This window comes from Ostrinia nubilalis, chromosome 25 (genome assembly GCF_963855985.1).
Source record: "Ostrinia nubilalis chromosome 25, ilOstNubi1.1, whole genome shotgun sequence".
In the NCBI taxonomy this organism is placed as follows: Eukaryota; Metazoa; Arthropoda; class Insecta; order Lepidoptera; family Crambidae; genus Ostrinia; species Ostrinia nubilalis.
The window spans coordinates 1,131,208-1,149,162 of NC_087112.1; the positions used below are offsets into that span (position 1 = coordinate 1,131,208).

The following is a 17,955-nucleotide window of genomic DNA, read 5'->3' on the forward strand; positions in this document are numbered from 1 at the left end:
AAAAAATCTCAAAAAATTTTTGACCTCTTTTTTGTCGATAAAAATAGGTCTAGTTTCATCTATTTTCATATGTACACTTTAACGTGACTCACACTGTATTTTTGATCGTTATTGAGACATGGTGTGAAACACGATTTCAACATTTTGTTTATGCAATCATAATAAATAAAAGTGGCACGTCTGAAATCCAATATTTATGGACTCAAACCCTAAGTTCAAAAGATACTAAATCAACATTATTATTTTTAATGTACACTGTGACTGTTACTAACACAAATTAATATGGATTATTCTGGTCCGAAATAAATACATTTATTATTTATTATAAGGTCACCTCCAAAAGACAGACGAAATTTTAATAGGGCATCTAATTATATTGGAAAAATTGGACCCTAGCATTAAAAATAAAAAATACAGGCTAGTTTCTGTTTTTACTTTTCCTAACAAACTAAATGTGATATTTTTATTTTTAAACCATCTCTGTCATTTTCACATTATTTACATAATCTGCTGGACGTGACGTCCTTGTACACGGATGCACTGTCTGGCACGATCAATGCCATGCCTCCGGACCGCACTGTGTACTTCGGATTCACTCGACATAACATCAAAAATCTCGAAAACTAGCATTCTAAAAATATGGATGTGTTATCTAAAACGAATTAATTTAAGATGTTTTATTTGTCCCTTAAATCTCGTCTGTCTTTTGGAGGTGACCTTATATTTACATATAAACTTAATAACTTGTGGTCATGTATATATGGCGGCATAGTGCATCCTTTACTTTCTTCCTTAGATACAAGGCAAATAGTGATCGCTCTGAAAATCGAATCCCTAAATGAATTCGAGATTCATACAGAGACGGCGAAGTAATTCCATATGCATACAAAAAACGCTGTAAAACCTTTCCGAAATCTCAACTGTCACGTTTTGCCACTTACCTAAGGAGGCTGGTACTGTACAGTTATTTTTTATTTCACCTAGTACAATACTACAAACATCCCTATTGTTTGACATTTTTAAAGATAAAATGTTGCCAGTGACAATATTTCATCAGCCTTAGTAGTTTTATTAGTAACTAACTACTACTACTACTATTATAGTCACAGGTTGCCCACTTTGCGCAGCAAGAGTTGATGAGCCACAGTCTGTTATGGAAGTTAAGCCATCAAACACAAGCAAAGATATTTCGTCTTTTTTTCTTGTCTTATCGTTTTTTTATGGACTGTTGCTGAAGCGCGTAGGGCGCCACGCACGCAGTGTTGTTTATGCTTGTTGCGCTGACACTTACTTTAGTGTTTAAATAAAACATTTTTTTTGTAATAAATTTATTAATATTAATTTAAAATCTTAATAATCTTAATTTCTATAAGTCTTTAAATTACGTGCAATTAGACATGAAATAAATACATTTTTCATAAGAGGTACCTTAACAAATTTTATTAGTATTGAATCGCATTAGGGTTTTGAATAATGTCCTTTTCTATAGAAGGATGTGATTTAAAAAATACATTGAACACATTAAAAACTAATGACTAGATTATTATCACATAAGTAGGTAAATAAAAGGACAGTATAGTTACCGTGCTTTAAAATGTAAAAAACATTACAGTTAGGTATTTTAAAATAAAGTAAGATCAACTTCGACTAGGTAGTTTAGTGATTATTATAACTCTCTAGTTAGCGTTTCATGCACTGCACTGATTAATTTTGTTGTTTTTTTTCAATTAAAATTAGACGGATTAATTGACAGACATTTTTTTTTTTAATAAATAGGCAATACCACAATGACAGTTGATAATTAATTTCGTTCCACTTCTTAGTTAAAAAGTGTTTCTGTTGTTGTGTTTGTACAATTTTTTAACATTCTGAAATTAATGTGCGTTTAGTTACATAAAACAAGTATTTTGTGCACTACCCACATTCGATGTATGAAAAAAGGTAGGAGGTATGTAATAAGTTACATAATTTACTTTTTACAATTACTATTAAAGACCCGTGAGCGAACTTGTCGTTGAATTATTTACTTAAATAAACGTACATTTCTTTTACAAATTCATCTAAATATTACCTAATTCATAATGAATTTATTGAATTTACACATCAATACTAACAATAATGGGACTAACTTTGAATTTATCGCATGATACATAGCAGTGGTAGATCTCGCAAAAAAAAACATAGTTTAAAGTAAATGCTACGACAACCTAATCTCGGTAAATTACAACAAATAATCAAACAATTATGTTGATTAGGCCACCTGGCTTTAGCTTGTACTTAGTGAGTGCACATTAAGTTAAGTACTATGCAGGCACTACTCACTGTTGCATTTCATTACATCGCAGGTTTCACATTAGTAACAACAATCCTCAACAAAGTTCGTAATTGTCCTAAAATATTCACACTTTTACAAATACTCTACTATATCGCACTTTATCGAAATATTCGGACAACTGACACCATAAGTAAGATTGAGACCGTGTGGCTGACTTTTGTGCCTTTCAGTAAGTAGTTTGTGAAAGATGGGTAAAATTGCGCATTCAAACAGTTCAGACTCTGAACTCGCGGTATACATCTTACGCTGCTCCACAGACTCTTGGCGCTTAGAGTCTCCTCTGCTGTAAGTGGCGGACTTGCGTTCTTCGCGATTATTTGGAGAACCTGGGAACAAAGAATTTGTTACAAAATGCTGATTTAAACTTAAACTTACTTAAAAAAGTCATTAATGAACGATATCCATACCTGTTTTGTGTCTAGATGCTACATTTGGACTACTCTTATGATGATCCGGCCTGGGTTGATGTGATGCTTGCGTTAACCTAGGAGAGTCACCAACCCCTTTAGCCCTTTTCAAGGGCTCAGCTTCTTGCCTTAACCTCTTTGCAGGAGAATCTTGACTTTTTGTTACCCTGATAGTGTCAGGGTCTGGTTTATAAGAATCATTTTCCTGTGGAACTTCAGGAAGAGGCTTTCTTGGAATATCATCATGTCTTCGCGGTGTTTCTGTTTTTTCTATTCGTTCTTCTTGGTAAGGCCTTACCTAAAATTAAGAAAATATAAATAAGTTTACAGTAAAAGAAATTGTAACATTTAGAACAAAAAAGTCGTATGACTATTAATTCACATACTTGAGCTGAAGATTGCCTTCTCTTGGCTTGACTTTGATGCGGTGGGGTGCTCACTGGCTGTGGGAATTCAGAACCTCGGCGCTGTAAAAATAAAACGACCAGTTTAAAAATAAAGTATTACAAAATACCTTAATTGCCCCAACCCCAACTATATTTTATCGCTTACTTTTGCTAAACGATCTGTCATTCTAAGGGTTTCTGCTTCTCGATAACCTTCAGGAGTGCCACCTCTTGTTGTACCAGCTGAAAAATAAATTATTTCAGTATTGCAGAAAAAGACCCATTATTGTAATAATAGTAAATAATAATAAATTTAGTTGCATATAGCCTGACCAGGAACATAAAAACCCTGGCATAGAGGCGCGTCAATTGCATTTGATAGTGCAACACTGAGTACAGTCGTACCTGTGTTAAATTAATAGGCTAACTTTATGTATCAGGATTCAGGATTACGGGCTAATTTGATATTTTCATGAATTAACGAAAAAATATTATTATAGGTAACCTGGTTTAAATAAATAAAATGAAAACATCAATCGAGCTAGTAGGATTTATTTTATTATTCGTCAATAATCAAATTCAGAACTTGAATATTCAACTGCAATGTCTGCTCATGAACCCTTCAAACTCGGTACTTCTTTCCCAATTCCATAAAATTCAACACTTAGAAAGTGACAAAAAACTTTAAAATAGGTAGTTGAAACAAACCACAGCTAATTTTCATAGTGGACTGTACTATACGATAAACATGTCAGTCAATTTGACACCCTTGTCGGAAAAATTATTCAATGAAAATATTGTCCGAACCCTTAGTATTTCTCTTCGACAAATATTTTAACACATTGTGAACCACTTTTCTTTCACGACTATAAAAAGATTTTAGCAATGTAATTCACAAAATCAATTGCGCACATTTAAAATAAAGTTTGTTTACACTTTGACAGCAATAGACTGACATGCAAGGTGACATGTCAATGAAGTTTTCAGTTACTGTTGCCATTAAAAGAAATTAGTACCATTAGTTTTCCGCAACATGGCGAGGGTTTTTATGTTCCTGGTCAGGCTATACAATGTATAGCAGATTTTTTCAAATGATAAATTAATATAGAAATTCTACTTACTAGAAATTCCATGATACATACCATAATTTATTGAAGCATTAGAAGCTCTTCTTTCCATACTTCTTGTGTCAGATTCTCTGAAACAAAATTAATAATATTATGCACCATTCCTTTAAGCCCTGATAAGTATAAAAATAAAATACAATTTGTAAACAGATCTATGTTTTATGCCGGGCCTCCAGCGCGTGTTTTGCTCTACACAATCAACAAAAAACATGTCAACATTCAACAATTTTTGTAGGCAATTTTGTTGATTATGTAGGGAAAAACACGCTCTGGAGACAAAAAAAATGGTACGTGTAAAATTATTTTAAAAGAAACTACTGAAAATTAGTTATTGAAATAAACCTGTGATGATGTGGAGAAGGTTGCTGTCGACTTTTTTCTGATACACTTCGTTGCATTGGAGAATGGTGGTGACTCGTAGTAACTGCTGTAAGTTGTTTAGGTAATGTTAGTATTCAGATTAATAACAATAATAAGATTTTTAATCGTTTAATGATATGGATGGTAGAAAGTATAATAATTTTCTGGCAACATTTGTGTGAATGAAATAGCGCTCTACAAATAGCACTATACCCATCTCTTTCTTTCACGTTAATTCAAAATCACAATGCAGATTTTTTTTCTCTTCTGATCTTCTCTTCAATCTCTTCGTTCTTCACTTCTTCACCAGCCAGTGCCAGAATGTCTAGAGTCCTAGACTATCTATAGCAGGCAAGACTTTTTTTATTCAAATCATTAGTGGCCAGCTAGCTAACGCTACATTTTGTTGTCATTGTTTTTATTTTTATTAAATTAACGTTTATGCTTCGTTTATGATGATCAGTACCCTAATATGCTATAGCTAGATTACAAGCCTCCCATAAAGTAGGTACCTATGAGTACAAAACGTTACAGTTGTAATTTTAGAAATCGCCGTGTTAGAGCGAAGGGTTTTCGAAATAACAACCGTCACGTTTTGCTACTTGTCTAGGGGGGGCTGGGGACATAGGTAGATACTAGATACCTATATCCGAAGTCAAGTCCACACTATAATATTATTCTTAATGCTTACGTGGTGGAGTCTTCTGGCATGTATACTGGAAGGTATTCGTGTCCCAAAGATCACTTTGCACCACAATGAAGTTTTCTTTCTTTTTCCGCTCTGAATCTTTTCTTTGGCCTGAAATAAAATCGATCAGTCAATACTGCCTTGTAAGGGAACGCCAGTCATTCAGCAATTTCAGCATACGAGGGTTGGGAAGTGAAAGAGTTAAGTATGAGTTTCAGTGAAGATTCTCTTAACTACCCTCACTACATGAAAATTGTATCTTGATTTTAGCAGCAATCGAAAGTTTCTGCTATCGAAATTGTTTTTGTTGTTAACGATTTCGTTTGCTTCATCAACATTCTTAGCATATCGAGTCCATTCTTACCGTTGTCTTTTCTATTGCGAATTTGTGATAATTCAGCTAGGTCAATGTGGAATCTGTAAAATCAAACTTACATGATTTTCTTCTCTCTGACGAGGAATAGTCGTGATCAGTGTCCAGTATGTCTTCTGGCTCTACCTTCGGCTTCAATGGAGGAGGCGGGTCTCTTTCTTGACCTGTAAGACAATAAGGTGTGAACAAACCTCGTCTTTCTGGCACCAATAGCCTAAATCCTAAACCAATTAAGTATTCGACGAGGCTGACAAAGGTGACTGAGTTTCTACCGCCACTTCTTCTCAGCACCAGCCCATTACGTCCCGATGTGGTAGGGCAAGCTATATTTGGGACGTGTATAAACGCCCTGGAAAGGACCCAAGTAATGAATAAAACCTAAAACTTTGATATTTTTAGGGTTTAGGAGACTTACGCCCGTATTCACAAACATTAGTATGAGGTCTCACAAAGCGCGTGGACGCAAAGGGTCACACACGAACCAATCACAGAGTTCTTTCAACGCTGTATGCGTTCGATTTGCTGCTTCACTTAAGCAAGCAACGTTTGTTTCAAGAGAATTCACTGAGTAAAGAAACCGACTTGACTCATAATGGCCTTATAATGTCCTTTATTGCCAAAGTGGAGATGAGTGAAACATTTGATTTTAAATGGGATGACTAAACTCACCTATGACCTTCCTCTCCAAGCCAGGGGGAGGCTCGAGGTCGTCCTGGTCTACTGACACGTGCATCAGGTCAGTCAGCAACGCTCCCTGACTGAGGCTGGACATCCTCCTGTGCCCTCGGGGTGCAGACTTATGATCTCTTGATGGAGTCGTCTTGGTTAAGGAATCTTGGGTCTTGACGATCTTCTTTTGGAGTTCTGGAGTCTGGAAAATCATAGAATAACGTGTTGTCTTAGGCCCAGACATGACCTACATATGACGCGACCAGTTTGGACGCTATGGCAGAAACTTAGAAACAACTCAAAAGTAACTAGCAGTTGCAGTTGCGTTTCACCGTCTGTTCTGGGCCTTACCTACCACACTATTTAATTTCATATAATACGGTATGACATACTCGTACGCAAGTGTGCATACAACCCGATCGAGTTACTGCGCACCTGGCAGCCGTGACGTCACATCGACACTGGTACAGACGGGGCGAACGCGGGGAGGTATGCAGGGAGCAGCGTTGCCAGTTTTTTTTTTCGCCAAATCGGGACTTTGGTACTTTTTGAGTGAAAATAGCGGGATTCTTCCGTCAGAAGCGGGACGTAGTAAAAAAACGTAAATTAAATCAAAGGTTTTCAAATATTTATCTTTTTATTTGACTTAAAATTACGTTTACGTGACAATAGATAGCAAAAGTAGCCATAGAAAATGTATTTTAAATTCATCTTTAGAATAAAAAAAGTAAATAAAAACAAATCGAAATAAAAAAAAATATTCCTTAGAATAATATGGCGTTTCAAACAATAGTCTGGTGAAGTGAGTGTCTCTCTCCGAAAAGCGGGACTGAGCCTGTCCCGCGCGGGACATTTAAATTTGATTTAAAAATCGGGACGTCCCGCCAAAATCGGGACGTCTGGCAACGCTGGCAGGGAGAGTCGCATTCCAGCGTGGTGCGCAGTTAGCTCGATCGGGTTGTAGTACACATCGACAGTTTTTGGACAGTTACCTTGTTTACTTTAGGAGTTGCAGCTTTCGTGTACATTGGCTCTTGGATTTTGGCAGGCATCGATTTGGCAGTGGGGGTGTCGCTGGGTTTCAGGGCGGATATGGTTTTAGTTTCGGCCTTGATAGGCTCCGACATCTTGGTGGACATTTTGGACGTGGGTTCTACGTTATCCTGAAGGGTGAAGGTATTATTAGTGCGCATAATTTTGAATACATTGTGTGATTTGTGAGTTGTGAGCGACCCAATATGTGGTGCATTTTAAAAATTAAAATTGCATTCTTATGTGATGTAAATTGCTTGAAAAGAATCTTCAAAAGCTAATTAAGTACCTCAGTTCTTACCACCTCAGCTGTCCACCCATAAGGCAGTTTCGCCAACTGATCCTTCTCAGGAACAGCTTTTGATGCAGGCGGGCTGGTGTAGTCTAAATGGTTCTTGAAGGAAACGTTCTTGGTTTGTTCCTTCTTTGGCTCTTTGGGAGGTGGTTCCTTCAATGGTTCTGGAGGAGCTGAAGGCTTTGGCCTATGAAGATGAGAAGATACTTGAGAGTTAAGATGGTTATGTTTTAGCTCTTACCACCACTACTAACTAGCATTGCAAACTTTTCCTTAGATTGTTAAGAACTTGGTTCTTCTTTATGAGGAACTCGAAAGTTAGAAGTGATCATGAGGAGACTTACTTTTCAGCAGATTGTTGATTCTGTAGGTTGATGTATTCCGCTTCTGCTCCAGCTGAGGCACTGAGACTGCAGACTGACGTAATATCACTGGTTTCTGCAACATTAAAAAATATTGATAGCTTAGTTCCTCCTAGCTATTTCTGTTTGGTCTTTACATTGGTGATAGTAAAATTGTGATTTGATTACCTGGATGGCTAATGTTGTCCTTAGGCACTGGTAGCCTGGTCCTCTGTGTTGCAGGAGATCTAGAGTCCCGGGTCGAAGATTCTGAACCAGCATCACTTCCAAGTTTGCTAAGAAGCATCTGCAAAATTTGAGTAATAACAGGTGGCTTTAACACAGGTGTATTATGTATAATCTGCTGTCTATTATGGGCATGATTATTACGTCTTTATCATTCTACGGTAGACATAGAGGTCCAAGATTTCTTGTAATAGAATACTAAACATACAATTCACCTGTAGTTCATTTTCCTTAGCCTGCAGTGTGCGCCGATATCGGTTGTTGTATTGCCTTAGCTCCTTCAACCTCCTCTCGAGCTCAGGACCTGGAGACCTGCACTCGTGGGTGGAGGCAGGTCGTAGAGTGGCTCTGATCCTGCTGGGTGCTGCTCCTGGTTGGCCGTTGCGGCGGAGTTCTAGGAGCTGGAAGAATAGTGACCTTTTTTTAAAAGCAATTATTATTTTGTTCCATGTTGAGTGGCATTTCCTCATGTTCAAGAAGATGAATTCTTAGGACGTATTGAGGACAGCCGATAGCTTATTTATACTATGAGATGACAATAAGTTATTGTCCCATACCTTTGGCACAAACACCAAGCACAGTGTAGCCGTGGTGCAGAATATTATGAAGATGGCAATTAGGACGAACAACGCGTCCTTGTGATCTGATAATACCTGGAAAGATACAAAATGTACAAATTATACAAATAGATCAATTTTTTTTTAAACCCCTTCCTGACCTGGAATTTTGTACCATTGGCCGAATACTTCAAACTTGTGATGCCAGAAGACAAGATCACGAACTTACCAAGGCAATGGCCGCTCCCATGATACACATAATCAGGACGTTGTAGACTGACAGTCCAATGTGCTTCGAGTCGTTGAGGGCTGGGATGGAGACGTGACGGGTTTCCCACGCCAGGAACGCTCCGAAAACCTGGGAACAGTTACGAAATCAAGGAACAAACACAAAATCAAGGAATATATGTGGAAGATCTTTTGTGCTGCTGATTCGACTGGTGTATTTGTGTCTCGTTAACTCCAGTAAGAGCTTCTACAGTTAAACAAACAACGACGGGCGATAGCAAATCAAAATTACTTATGTCTATCTTTATCAAAGTGTTGATGCTATTTTAATAAGTAATTCTACATACCAGTAAAAGACCCTTATAAGCATAGATGATTCCAATGAAAATGGTCATCCTTTCTGATTGGCAGTACTCGTTTTCTTGGACTATGACGATGTCTTCGCTTGAGGGATGTGGCTGTAATAAAACAAATTTAGTGTTTTTATTTATTAGTATTAGGTATTTTTGAACACGACATAATCGCCTAAACAAAGAATATAATTCCATGCATCATAACAGGACTTGGTGGCAGTGCTTGATGTTAAGTTATACTCACATACGGCTCCATCTGCTTGGTGGCCCTGTAGAAAGGGTCTGAAATCTGCCACGTGGTCATGATGGCAAGGTCTATGGCCAGCAGAACACCCACCACCATAAACAGTTGATAGTCCTTGATCACCTGATAAACAAACATGGCGTTATGGAAGTAGATACGGAGGAATCAATCCTGGGAGATACGGTACGGTATTTAAAGTTACCTTTTTGTTAAGCTTCACGTCCGTGAAGATGGAGTGGACACGCCAAGTCTTTGAGAACATGGCTCCAAAAGCCAGACTGAAGCCAGCCATCAAAAGCCAGGCTCTGGCGGTACAGATGTACGGGAAAGCAGCTGTGAACACCAGGGTTCAATATAAAAGTAACGATCACTATTGTACGGTCCAATCAATTTGTGTATGATACATGTTGATAGTATTGTTACGCTTTTTTGTTTCAGTGTGCATGTAAAGGATACTTTTATATTTTTAGTTTTACAGTCAATTTAGAACATGCACTGGGATGTATTCCGCAAATCAAACAGCACTTACATTAAAACACAATACAATAGAAATTAATTTTTAAAATAAGCATTCAAATTTCACTTTTAGAAGATGACCAAAACAAGATGCAAAGGAAATCAAAGAAGTAATCAAGAAAGCAGAAGATAACATACCCACAAAGCGTTTCGAAGATGATCAAGCTATAAGAATACATGAAATCGTCACATACCACCGAACCACAGAAGCTTCGCGACAGAAGCCAAAGGAAAAACGAAACCAAAACTTGGAAACATGCTGTCGACTCCTGTGACCTAGAAAACGACCTAGGTCTTTCTCAGAATAAGGAACTAGACTAAAGACAGGGGTTTGAAGTTCCCAAAATTTGGTTGGAACCACATCGAGGGGGGAAGCTCAAGCCGGGGGTCAACAAGCTCTATTACCTCCGTGTGGCGTTTCCTGAGAAAGACCTAAGGATCAATGAATTTGATGAGATCAAATGAAACAACGGCGTGATCGATGATGTGCTAGCGACATGCCGATTTGAGTGCGCCATTTTTAGAATTTCAATTTAGTTTTGTCAATATTATTTTGTTGATTAATGAGTTGTTTGCCTTGTCTTAACCGACACTTTCGTGAAGATGTAACAGTTGCCTAAATGTAGTTATTCTTCACCAATGTTTTGTCCATTTATGCAACTGTTCCTTCTTATCTCAACACAATGGAAAGCTTAGAAGAACATACTTTGCGATTAACACAAGGCAATTTCACAATTTGTTCAGTGAAAATCTAATGCGATGAGTATCATGAGTTACCTTCCATCCACAGACAGAGAGAACAGAAATATCAGTGACAATGCGGTAAGGAACACAACAGTCAACGCCACGGCTAGGCGTGGGCCGTACGTACCGATGCTGCTGAGGCTGGAATCCAGACCGAGGAATACGACGCTGAGGTACGTCAGCATGCAGCCCACGATGATCAGGTTGTTCAGGTGAGGTGAAGACATTTTAATGTACCTGGAATGGAAAGAGAAGTTCAATCAGTTATGACACTTTAATGATTATGCACATAGATATGATTATGACTTCAATCTTCTGCAACATTTGAATTAACTTGCTTGTTTATGGAACAATTTATTTTACCAAAAAGACAAATCTTCTGCTATATTACATTTCGCTTTGTTTATCGCTCGCTTTTTCCTCCAGCTTTCTCTTACTTTCAGGTGCAGGAGAATCACTATAATAATGTTTTGCATGGTCATTCATTAAAATTTAATAACTGTTAGTATCTCCACATTTATTGTAGCTTTTCTTTTTAATAAGCGTGAGTAAAGGAAACAAAACCATTACGAGCACTTGCCAGAGCCCCGATTACGGTAATTTTTAACGTCTCCAATCCAGACACGCTTCTCGATTCTGCGATACGATTGGTCGTTCAACAGCGTACGTCCAGCTGTTTTGACCAATCGTATCGCAGAATCGATGAAGCGTGTCTGGATTGTAGACGTTAAAAGTTACCGTAATCGGGGCTCAGACTATCATCTTGAGCATTTAAGATTAGCTTTACTAGCTGATTACAAAGATGCTAATAACATACCGCTGGTTCCTATAATGTATGTTCATCGCGAGGAAACCAGTCGCCAGAAGGATTCCAAGGATGGAGCAGGAGACCAGCACGGAGTAGATGGTGATGTTCACCTGCGTGTGCTCGATCAGACGGAGGGTGCGGTCTTTTGGCGGATTCCTGGACATGAATGACACAGTAGGTAAGTATAGTTTTTTAGTTTATCCCCTTTTTTCTGCCTCACTTTATCTCGTCTCGTTACACGGGGTCGGCTTATCAGTTATCACTTATCCAATCATGCCCCGCCATTAATTTCAATCTCGGACATGTTTTTCATGAAGTCCTTTCTTACGGACTAAGTAATCACTAGACACTAAAATCAAAATCTTTTTTGCTGCTACTTCTTAGCTTCTAACACCGGAGTCGATATTAAAAGTGTTACTTACTTGCCCACCCATTTGAAGGGCTCCCCACTAGTAAGGTCAAGGTGGTCTCTCTCAGCACAATATTCCCCAACCTTGACTTCTCCCACTTGGTCTCCTTGGAACTGCTTGAGCAGGATGGACGCCTTGCGTTCGTTGTCATAGAATCTGACTGGACCCTGGAGAAGATATTGTGTGTGAGTGGATGAATTTTTATTTTAAGGTTTCTTCTTCTTCTTCTTCTTGTGTCGGCAACAAACCTACCCAGTATCAGCCCCAAACTCTGCTACAAGAGTGGCATTGCCAGTAGAATTAATCAAATCTTCCTTCGTGCAGTTGTTTGGGCACGCAGGGCCAGCTAACTTACCGTAACTCCTTCAAAGGTGACGTTGCTCAGAGCATCCAGGAACAGCTGCTCCCATTCTTTATCTCGATACCTAAAGTCTTGAACCGTCTTCTCTTTATACTTCAGCTTCACCCGCTGTGCCACCGTTTGTATGGCTAATGCCATTGCCCAAATACCTGGAAAGAATCAAGTTTCTTAGATATTCGTCCATCTTCAAGAACTTAGTTCAACAATACAACATACCATCATAGGTGTAACCATGGAACCTTGAGTATTCTAGGCCTCGTCTTCTGTCATATTCCACTTGATAATCTTTAGCAGTCTAAAAAGAAACACAACAAAAAATTAAAGTCTTACAAGCCTATATCCATATTTATGCTTCAGCGAATTGTAGCTCTTCTCTAACACTTTACATCAGTAGTAAGATTTATCAAAATTATATGGTAAGGGTAATGAACTCCAGAATGGATATTAAGATATAGTCAGTCTGTTTATAGTAATTAAATAATACTGAAGCCCTGGACCCAATATTCTAGTGATTAACTTACAATTCCTGAAACAGTCATCTCTCCAGTGGTCGATAGAGGCAGAAGGTCCGTCAGGATAGTAGTGTCGAGGGCGGTCGACAAGTCTCTCTTAGAGCACGGAGCTCGCCGCATCCACCACTTGCTGCTGTATGTACCCAGCAGAAGCCATGTGTAGGCACGACCGTACATTTCCAATCTGGAAAGAAGATCGATTAATCATACATAATGGTCTAAAGAACTGCTGGACAAAGGCCTCCCCCAAGGTTTTCCGCAATGAACGGTCCTGCGCTGCCCGCATCCAGGCTCTTCCCGCGACCATTACCAGATCGTCGGTCCACCTAGTAGAAGGCCTGCCCACGCTACGTCTTCCAGCCCGTGGTCGCCACTCGAGAAATTTTCTGCCCCAACGGCCATCGTCTCTACACCTTAGATAAGCTAAAAGGGAACTAATCACTCATCGAAAGATATAGAGATCTGATTCAGCACTTACTTGTAAGCCTCACAAAATATCCTCACAGCCCAGGTCTCGTTGAAATTCCCAAGAATGATCCTGACGTCTTTCTCCTTCAGTTTGGAGAGGGCAGTTCTCACTTCAGTAGCGAAACTTTGAGTTTCTTCTATGAGAAAGCCGTTTGAGTCCAGATCAGCTAGGAGGCGGTTGTGTGCCTGTTGGAAAATGTCTTCATTAGGCTTCTGAGGGTCAACAATAGAAGACGCGTGCCAAGATATTTTAACTCCCAGATTTCTGTCTGCCAGTATAATGGATTTTGTATCATTGTAAACTGTTATTAAAACACAATATTGAACTGGCGACTTAATCAGCTGGAATACCTACCAATGCGTATCTCGGCTCGTTCTGGTAGATAGTGCCCACCCTGGTCCAGTTGAAATGCTGCAGCAGCCTGATGCGAGGCAGATTGAATGCGTTCTCCGATGGCACAATGCGAAAGAAGTTCGGGAAAGCTTCCTTGGTGAACATGGGATGGGTGTCCGCATACGACAACTAGGAAAAACAAAGAATTCTGTGGTCAAATATGTCTTCAGTATTTGACACAAATCCTAGACAAAAAATGCTGTACAAACTTAGACTCTATACAAAAAAAAAAGATAAAGTCTAGGGTAAGGTGGGGCACAATGTTACACGGGGTACAATGTTACAATACATATTTCTCCGTCCCTTTTCTAGTTGTATGATGTTGGTATACCTACTTTGTCAAGCTCATAAGAGCTGCTGAACTGAGCCGCTGAATATCATACAACTATAGAAAGGGACGGAGAAATATGCATTGTAACATAGTACCCCGTGTAACATTGTGCCCCACCTTACCCTATCGCTTTTCAATTTACCTGTGTGAGGTGCCAGTGCTTGGAAGCCTTCGCGATGGGGTCGGTGACATGCGTGCACGCAGCGCCGAACAGCATCAGCTTGTGCGGGCCGCTGTGCATCATGTCGAAGAAGGACTTCACCCCCACTGCGGCGTTGCACTGTACAGGAGATACAAAGAAGAGGTGATTTACACAAAGTTGAATCGACGTCTCCACTCGAAGGGCATGTCGGCCAGTACCATCCGGAATGTATGAAAATGTTGAAAACTAATGGTACTCTATCACCGGGAGCATTTTTCAAAACGCAGCTGCAGTAGCACAAAAACGGTTGCGACAGCACGATTGCCGCAACACGTAGGTACTGTCGGACCATTATGGTGCGGCTACTGAATCATTTACAATGAATCCTGCGGGCTCACTCTGAAAAACTTTAACCGAAGTTTCGAATGCCATCCCTCTCACGCAAAGCGAGATCCCAGTATGAGCGACGGAGTCAGAAGACTCGAAAGTATGTAAAGCCCTGAGTATTTCGGAGTAGCCCTGCTGGAGCGTTAACTCGCCTACTCTTACTGGAGCGTTACCTTACCTCAGTGTCGTTCCACCACATGTGCAGGCGGTAGTTCCTGAGCACGGAGTCGTGCTCGTTGACGTGGTCCAGCGCCAGCTTCACGCTCGGCATCACCCCGCGACCTACGGCAGTGTTCACGGGAAATTGAGCACACATTCATAAGGAGCATCCCAAAATGATGCAATAAGGAATTATGACAATATGACTCCATGACGATTATTGAGGATACCATAGAAACTTGGGAATTTGCCGGAATCAGGCGCTTGAATCAGAAACTTTAGGTAGGTAGGTAATTTTTTCCTACCTATAATATTATGATTGTTTCTTTATTTTACTAAATACCTACCTATCTACTGCGGGCGAGTTTCGGCAGATTGTTAACACTCGTATTGGAACTTCAAGTAAATCTCATCATCATCATCTCTTTCGATCGCACGAAGTACGATCATCTCTCTCACGCGAATAAGCGAGACTTCTCAGCTTCTTGAATATTTCAAGATTTCACGGCAATTTAGATACAGTCAAGACAAAAATTAGATAAAACTGTTGACGAAATACTGCAGAAGGTACACGGAATATTCGTCAGAGTAATAAAACATTCACACAGTTCAATGCTGTCGTGGGAAATACCTATCTGTCTACCGTCAAGACAAATTCAGTAAGATTAGCCCGCTTGGGCAAAACTTCATACAACATTCACAATGTGCAACTTTAGTTGGGTACTTATGTAAGTAGTTCGTGAAATATTCAACACGAATCTATATTATATAAAGCTCGTCATGATAATATACTCGTAGTAAGTATTGATCAAACCTCTAACAAACAAAAGCCATAACTTTATTTAATGGGTTGTACCGTGAACTTTTTAATCTACTGCCTGAACACATAAAATATTCTGCTTGACATGACAAGTCCCACCCCCATACTTAGATGCTTCTCCAACATAAAAAATATCCATAAAAAGTATGTTAAACCTACCTGAATTTTTTATACCTATCAGATATTTAAATTATGCTCGAATACAGGAGTAGGGCTACTTTTTATCCTCAAGAGTTTTGCCTAGAAGGTACTTAGGCTGAGTTGCAACAGCTTTGGCCGTAACTTTAACGATAACCGATGTTTTTGTATGGAGTTACCAAACTTAGTACATAATTACCGACATAACCCTGAGAATTGCTAAAATCAAGTGGCAGATGGCAGTAGAGCACAATAACTACTAGCCGTTGGGGCAGAAAAGTTCTCGAGTGGCGACCACGGGCCGGAAGACGTAGCGTGGGCAGGCCTCCCACTAGGTGGACCGACGATCTGTTGAGGGTCGCGGGAGCTAGGTGCCTGAATACGGGCAGCATAGGACCAGTCGTCGTGGAATTCCTTAGGGGAGGCCTTTGTCCAGCAGTAAACGTCATTTGTCTGAAACGAAAAGTAAACCTACTAGGGAATGTGGCAAGTACCAAAATTATCAATAGATAGATACCAGTGTTGGAGTTTTCCACACCCTTCCCAAAAGGAAAGAAGCCGGCGATGTAGACGTCAGTCCTTCGGTTCAAGATGGCGTCCAGATTCGGCTTCTGGGGAGTCCCCTGCGTGATGCTGACGAGCGCCAGGATCAGGAGCAGCATGATGGTGGCTGGAATTACGATGTTGGATTATTTTCTTTTTGGTATTTAGAGGCTTGTATGATTCACAAGGGGGAAAGTTTTTCGCGGTAAATCGCGGCAGCCATAGTTTTTCTGTCACGCGCGTTGTGGCAGCGCGTCGAGACCTGACATGCAGCTTTCACGATAAAATATATTATGGATATTTTACAATGAACACGACGCGTTATGAGCTGTTTTATCGCTCGATGAGCGTTTTAATTTTCGGTCTTTTCAAGTATCAGCGTCCCATGCCCCCTACTATTCGCAACTTTTCCGTGACGAACATGTGTTCGTGGCGCTCTGGTAGTTCTGGTATCTTCAGCATCGGTGATGGGTGGGTAGTTTCAGTACCGTTAGAAAACTAATGATGCCTACTAAACTTATTGGACGACTAAATACGGTGACTACAAGATTCTATCACCACCAGACCAATTTTTAAGCATAGTTAAGTAAACTAATTATGCTACATTTTGGTTAAAAAAACACCTTTCGTAAAGGAAGCGAAAAAGGGTCATCTATTTTTAATTGATCTATTTCCATCTATGTAGGTGGTTGTAGATGATCTACTTATCGTACCCCTTCATCCCTTCATCCTCCACATATTTTTAGCGCAAAAAGTCTAATATTACATTATTTTAACATTCTTTACATAGATATCCGTGATTATGTGTCTTTTTAACACGTCTTCACTTACCCAGGTTATCGAGTCCGCGAACTATGCCTTTTGCTTCACACTGCACGTCCTTCCAGTCCCACACACGCCAGTATCACATCCTAACGCCAGCCACCATATCCTACCACATCTCCTACCGTTAGAGTACGATCCTCAGCATGGCACGTCTGAAAATCCGGAACAGATCCGCATTTTCAGCTGAACACTGCTTCAACTATCTCAGGGCGACTTCAGAAGCACCTTTCACTAGTTTCATTCTGAAACTGACTCATAAACACTGCACATTGAGGTTCAATTTCGTAAACGCTACAATTTTCCTGAAGATTTCGTTTTATTATACAAGGGCCCTAACAACGCAAACGCCTGTATTCTGAATTACGTTCTGGCTGGATATAAATAGGGTTGAAATTTGAGGTCGTGAGAGCAAGTCAAATGTCCAGTGAAACGTAAGGGAAAGAGCAAACAAGCAAAATTAGGCTTTCACGGTGCAAATCGATAGAGGGTGGGTTACGAGAGCAGTGAGGCTCCAAAAACATCGATGTCTATGAATCAAACGAGACTTATCGAATTCTCGATTCAAATTATGTCTCCGATAATGTAAGTTTAGGTAGAGATCTTGTGTGGTGTGATTGATGATGATATTGCCGATTACCTGCATTTTCTTATCGTAAAAAGCTACGGCATACCTCTTGACTCTTTCAACAAAACATTGTGACCGTCACAATATTACACGTCACAATGTGACGTGGCGGTTAAACAGAAGCAGGTAAG

General features: G+C 39.7%; 1 protein-coding gene across 1 annotated transcript; it reads right to left on the minus strand.

Annotated features, from left to right (window-relative positions):
• Positions 1 to 1,379: 1,379 nt before the first annotated feature.
• LOC135084053 (gamma-aminobutyric acid type B receptor subunit 2) lies at positions 1,380 to 17,411 on the minus strand. Its single transcript, XM_063978796.1, has 31 exons — positions 17,206 to 17,411; positions 16,349 to 16,501; positions 14,893 to 14,996; positions 14,328 to 14,465; positions 13,816 to 13,983; positions 13,471 to 13,646; positions 13,002 to 13,176; positions 12,697 to 12,775; positions 12,475 to 12,629; positions 12,132 to 12,286; positions 11,719 to 11,865; positions 11,029 to 11,138; positions 9,844 to 9,974; positions 9,642 to 9,764; positions 9,392 to 9,502; positions 9,046 to 9,174; positions 8,817 to 8,912; positions 8,475 to 8,660; positions 8,203 to 8,320; positions 8,017 to 8,110; positions 7,667 to 7,859; positions 7,338 to 7,508; positions 6,346 to 6,547; positions 5,739 to 5,840; positions 5,307 to 5,414; positions 4,598 to 4,682; positions 4,271 to 4,326; positions 3,295 to 3,371; positions 3,129 to 3,209; positions 2,743 to 3,040; positions 1,380 to 2,661 (listed from the first exon to the last, which is right to left on the minus strand). Exons 2-31 carry the CDS (start codon positions 16,491 to 16,493, stop codon positions 2,408 to 2,410), a joined length of 4,167 nt encoding a protein of 1,388 aa, XP_063834866.1. The 5' UTR covers positions 16,494 to 16,501; positions 17,206 to 17,411; the 3' UTR covers positions 1,380 to 2,407.
• Positions 17,412 to 17,955: the final 544 nt, after the last annotated feature.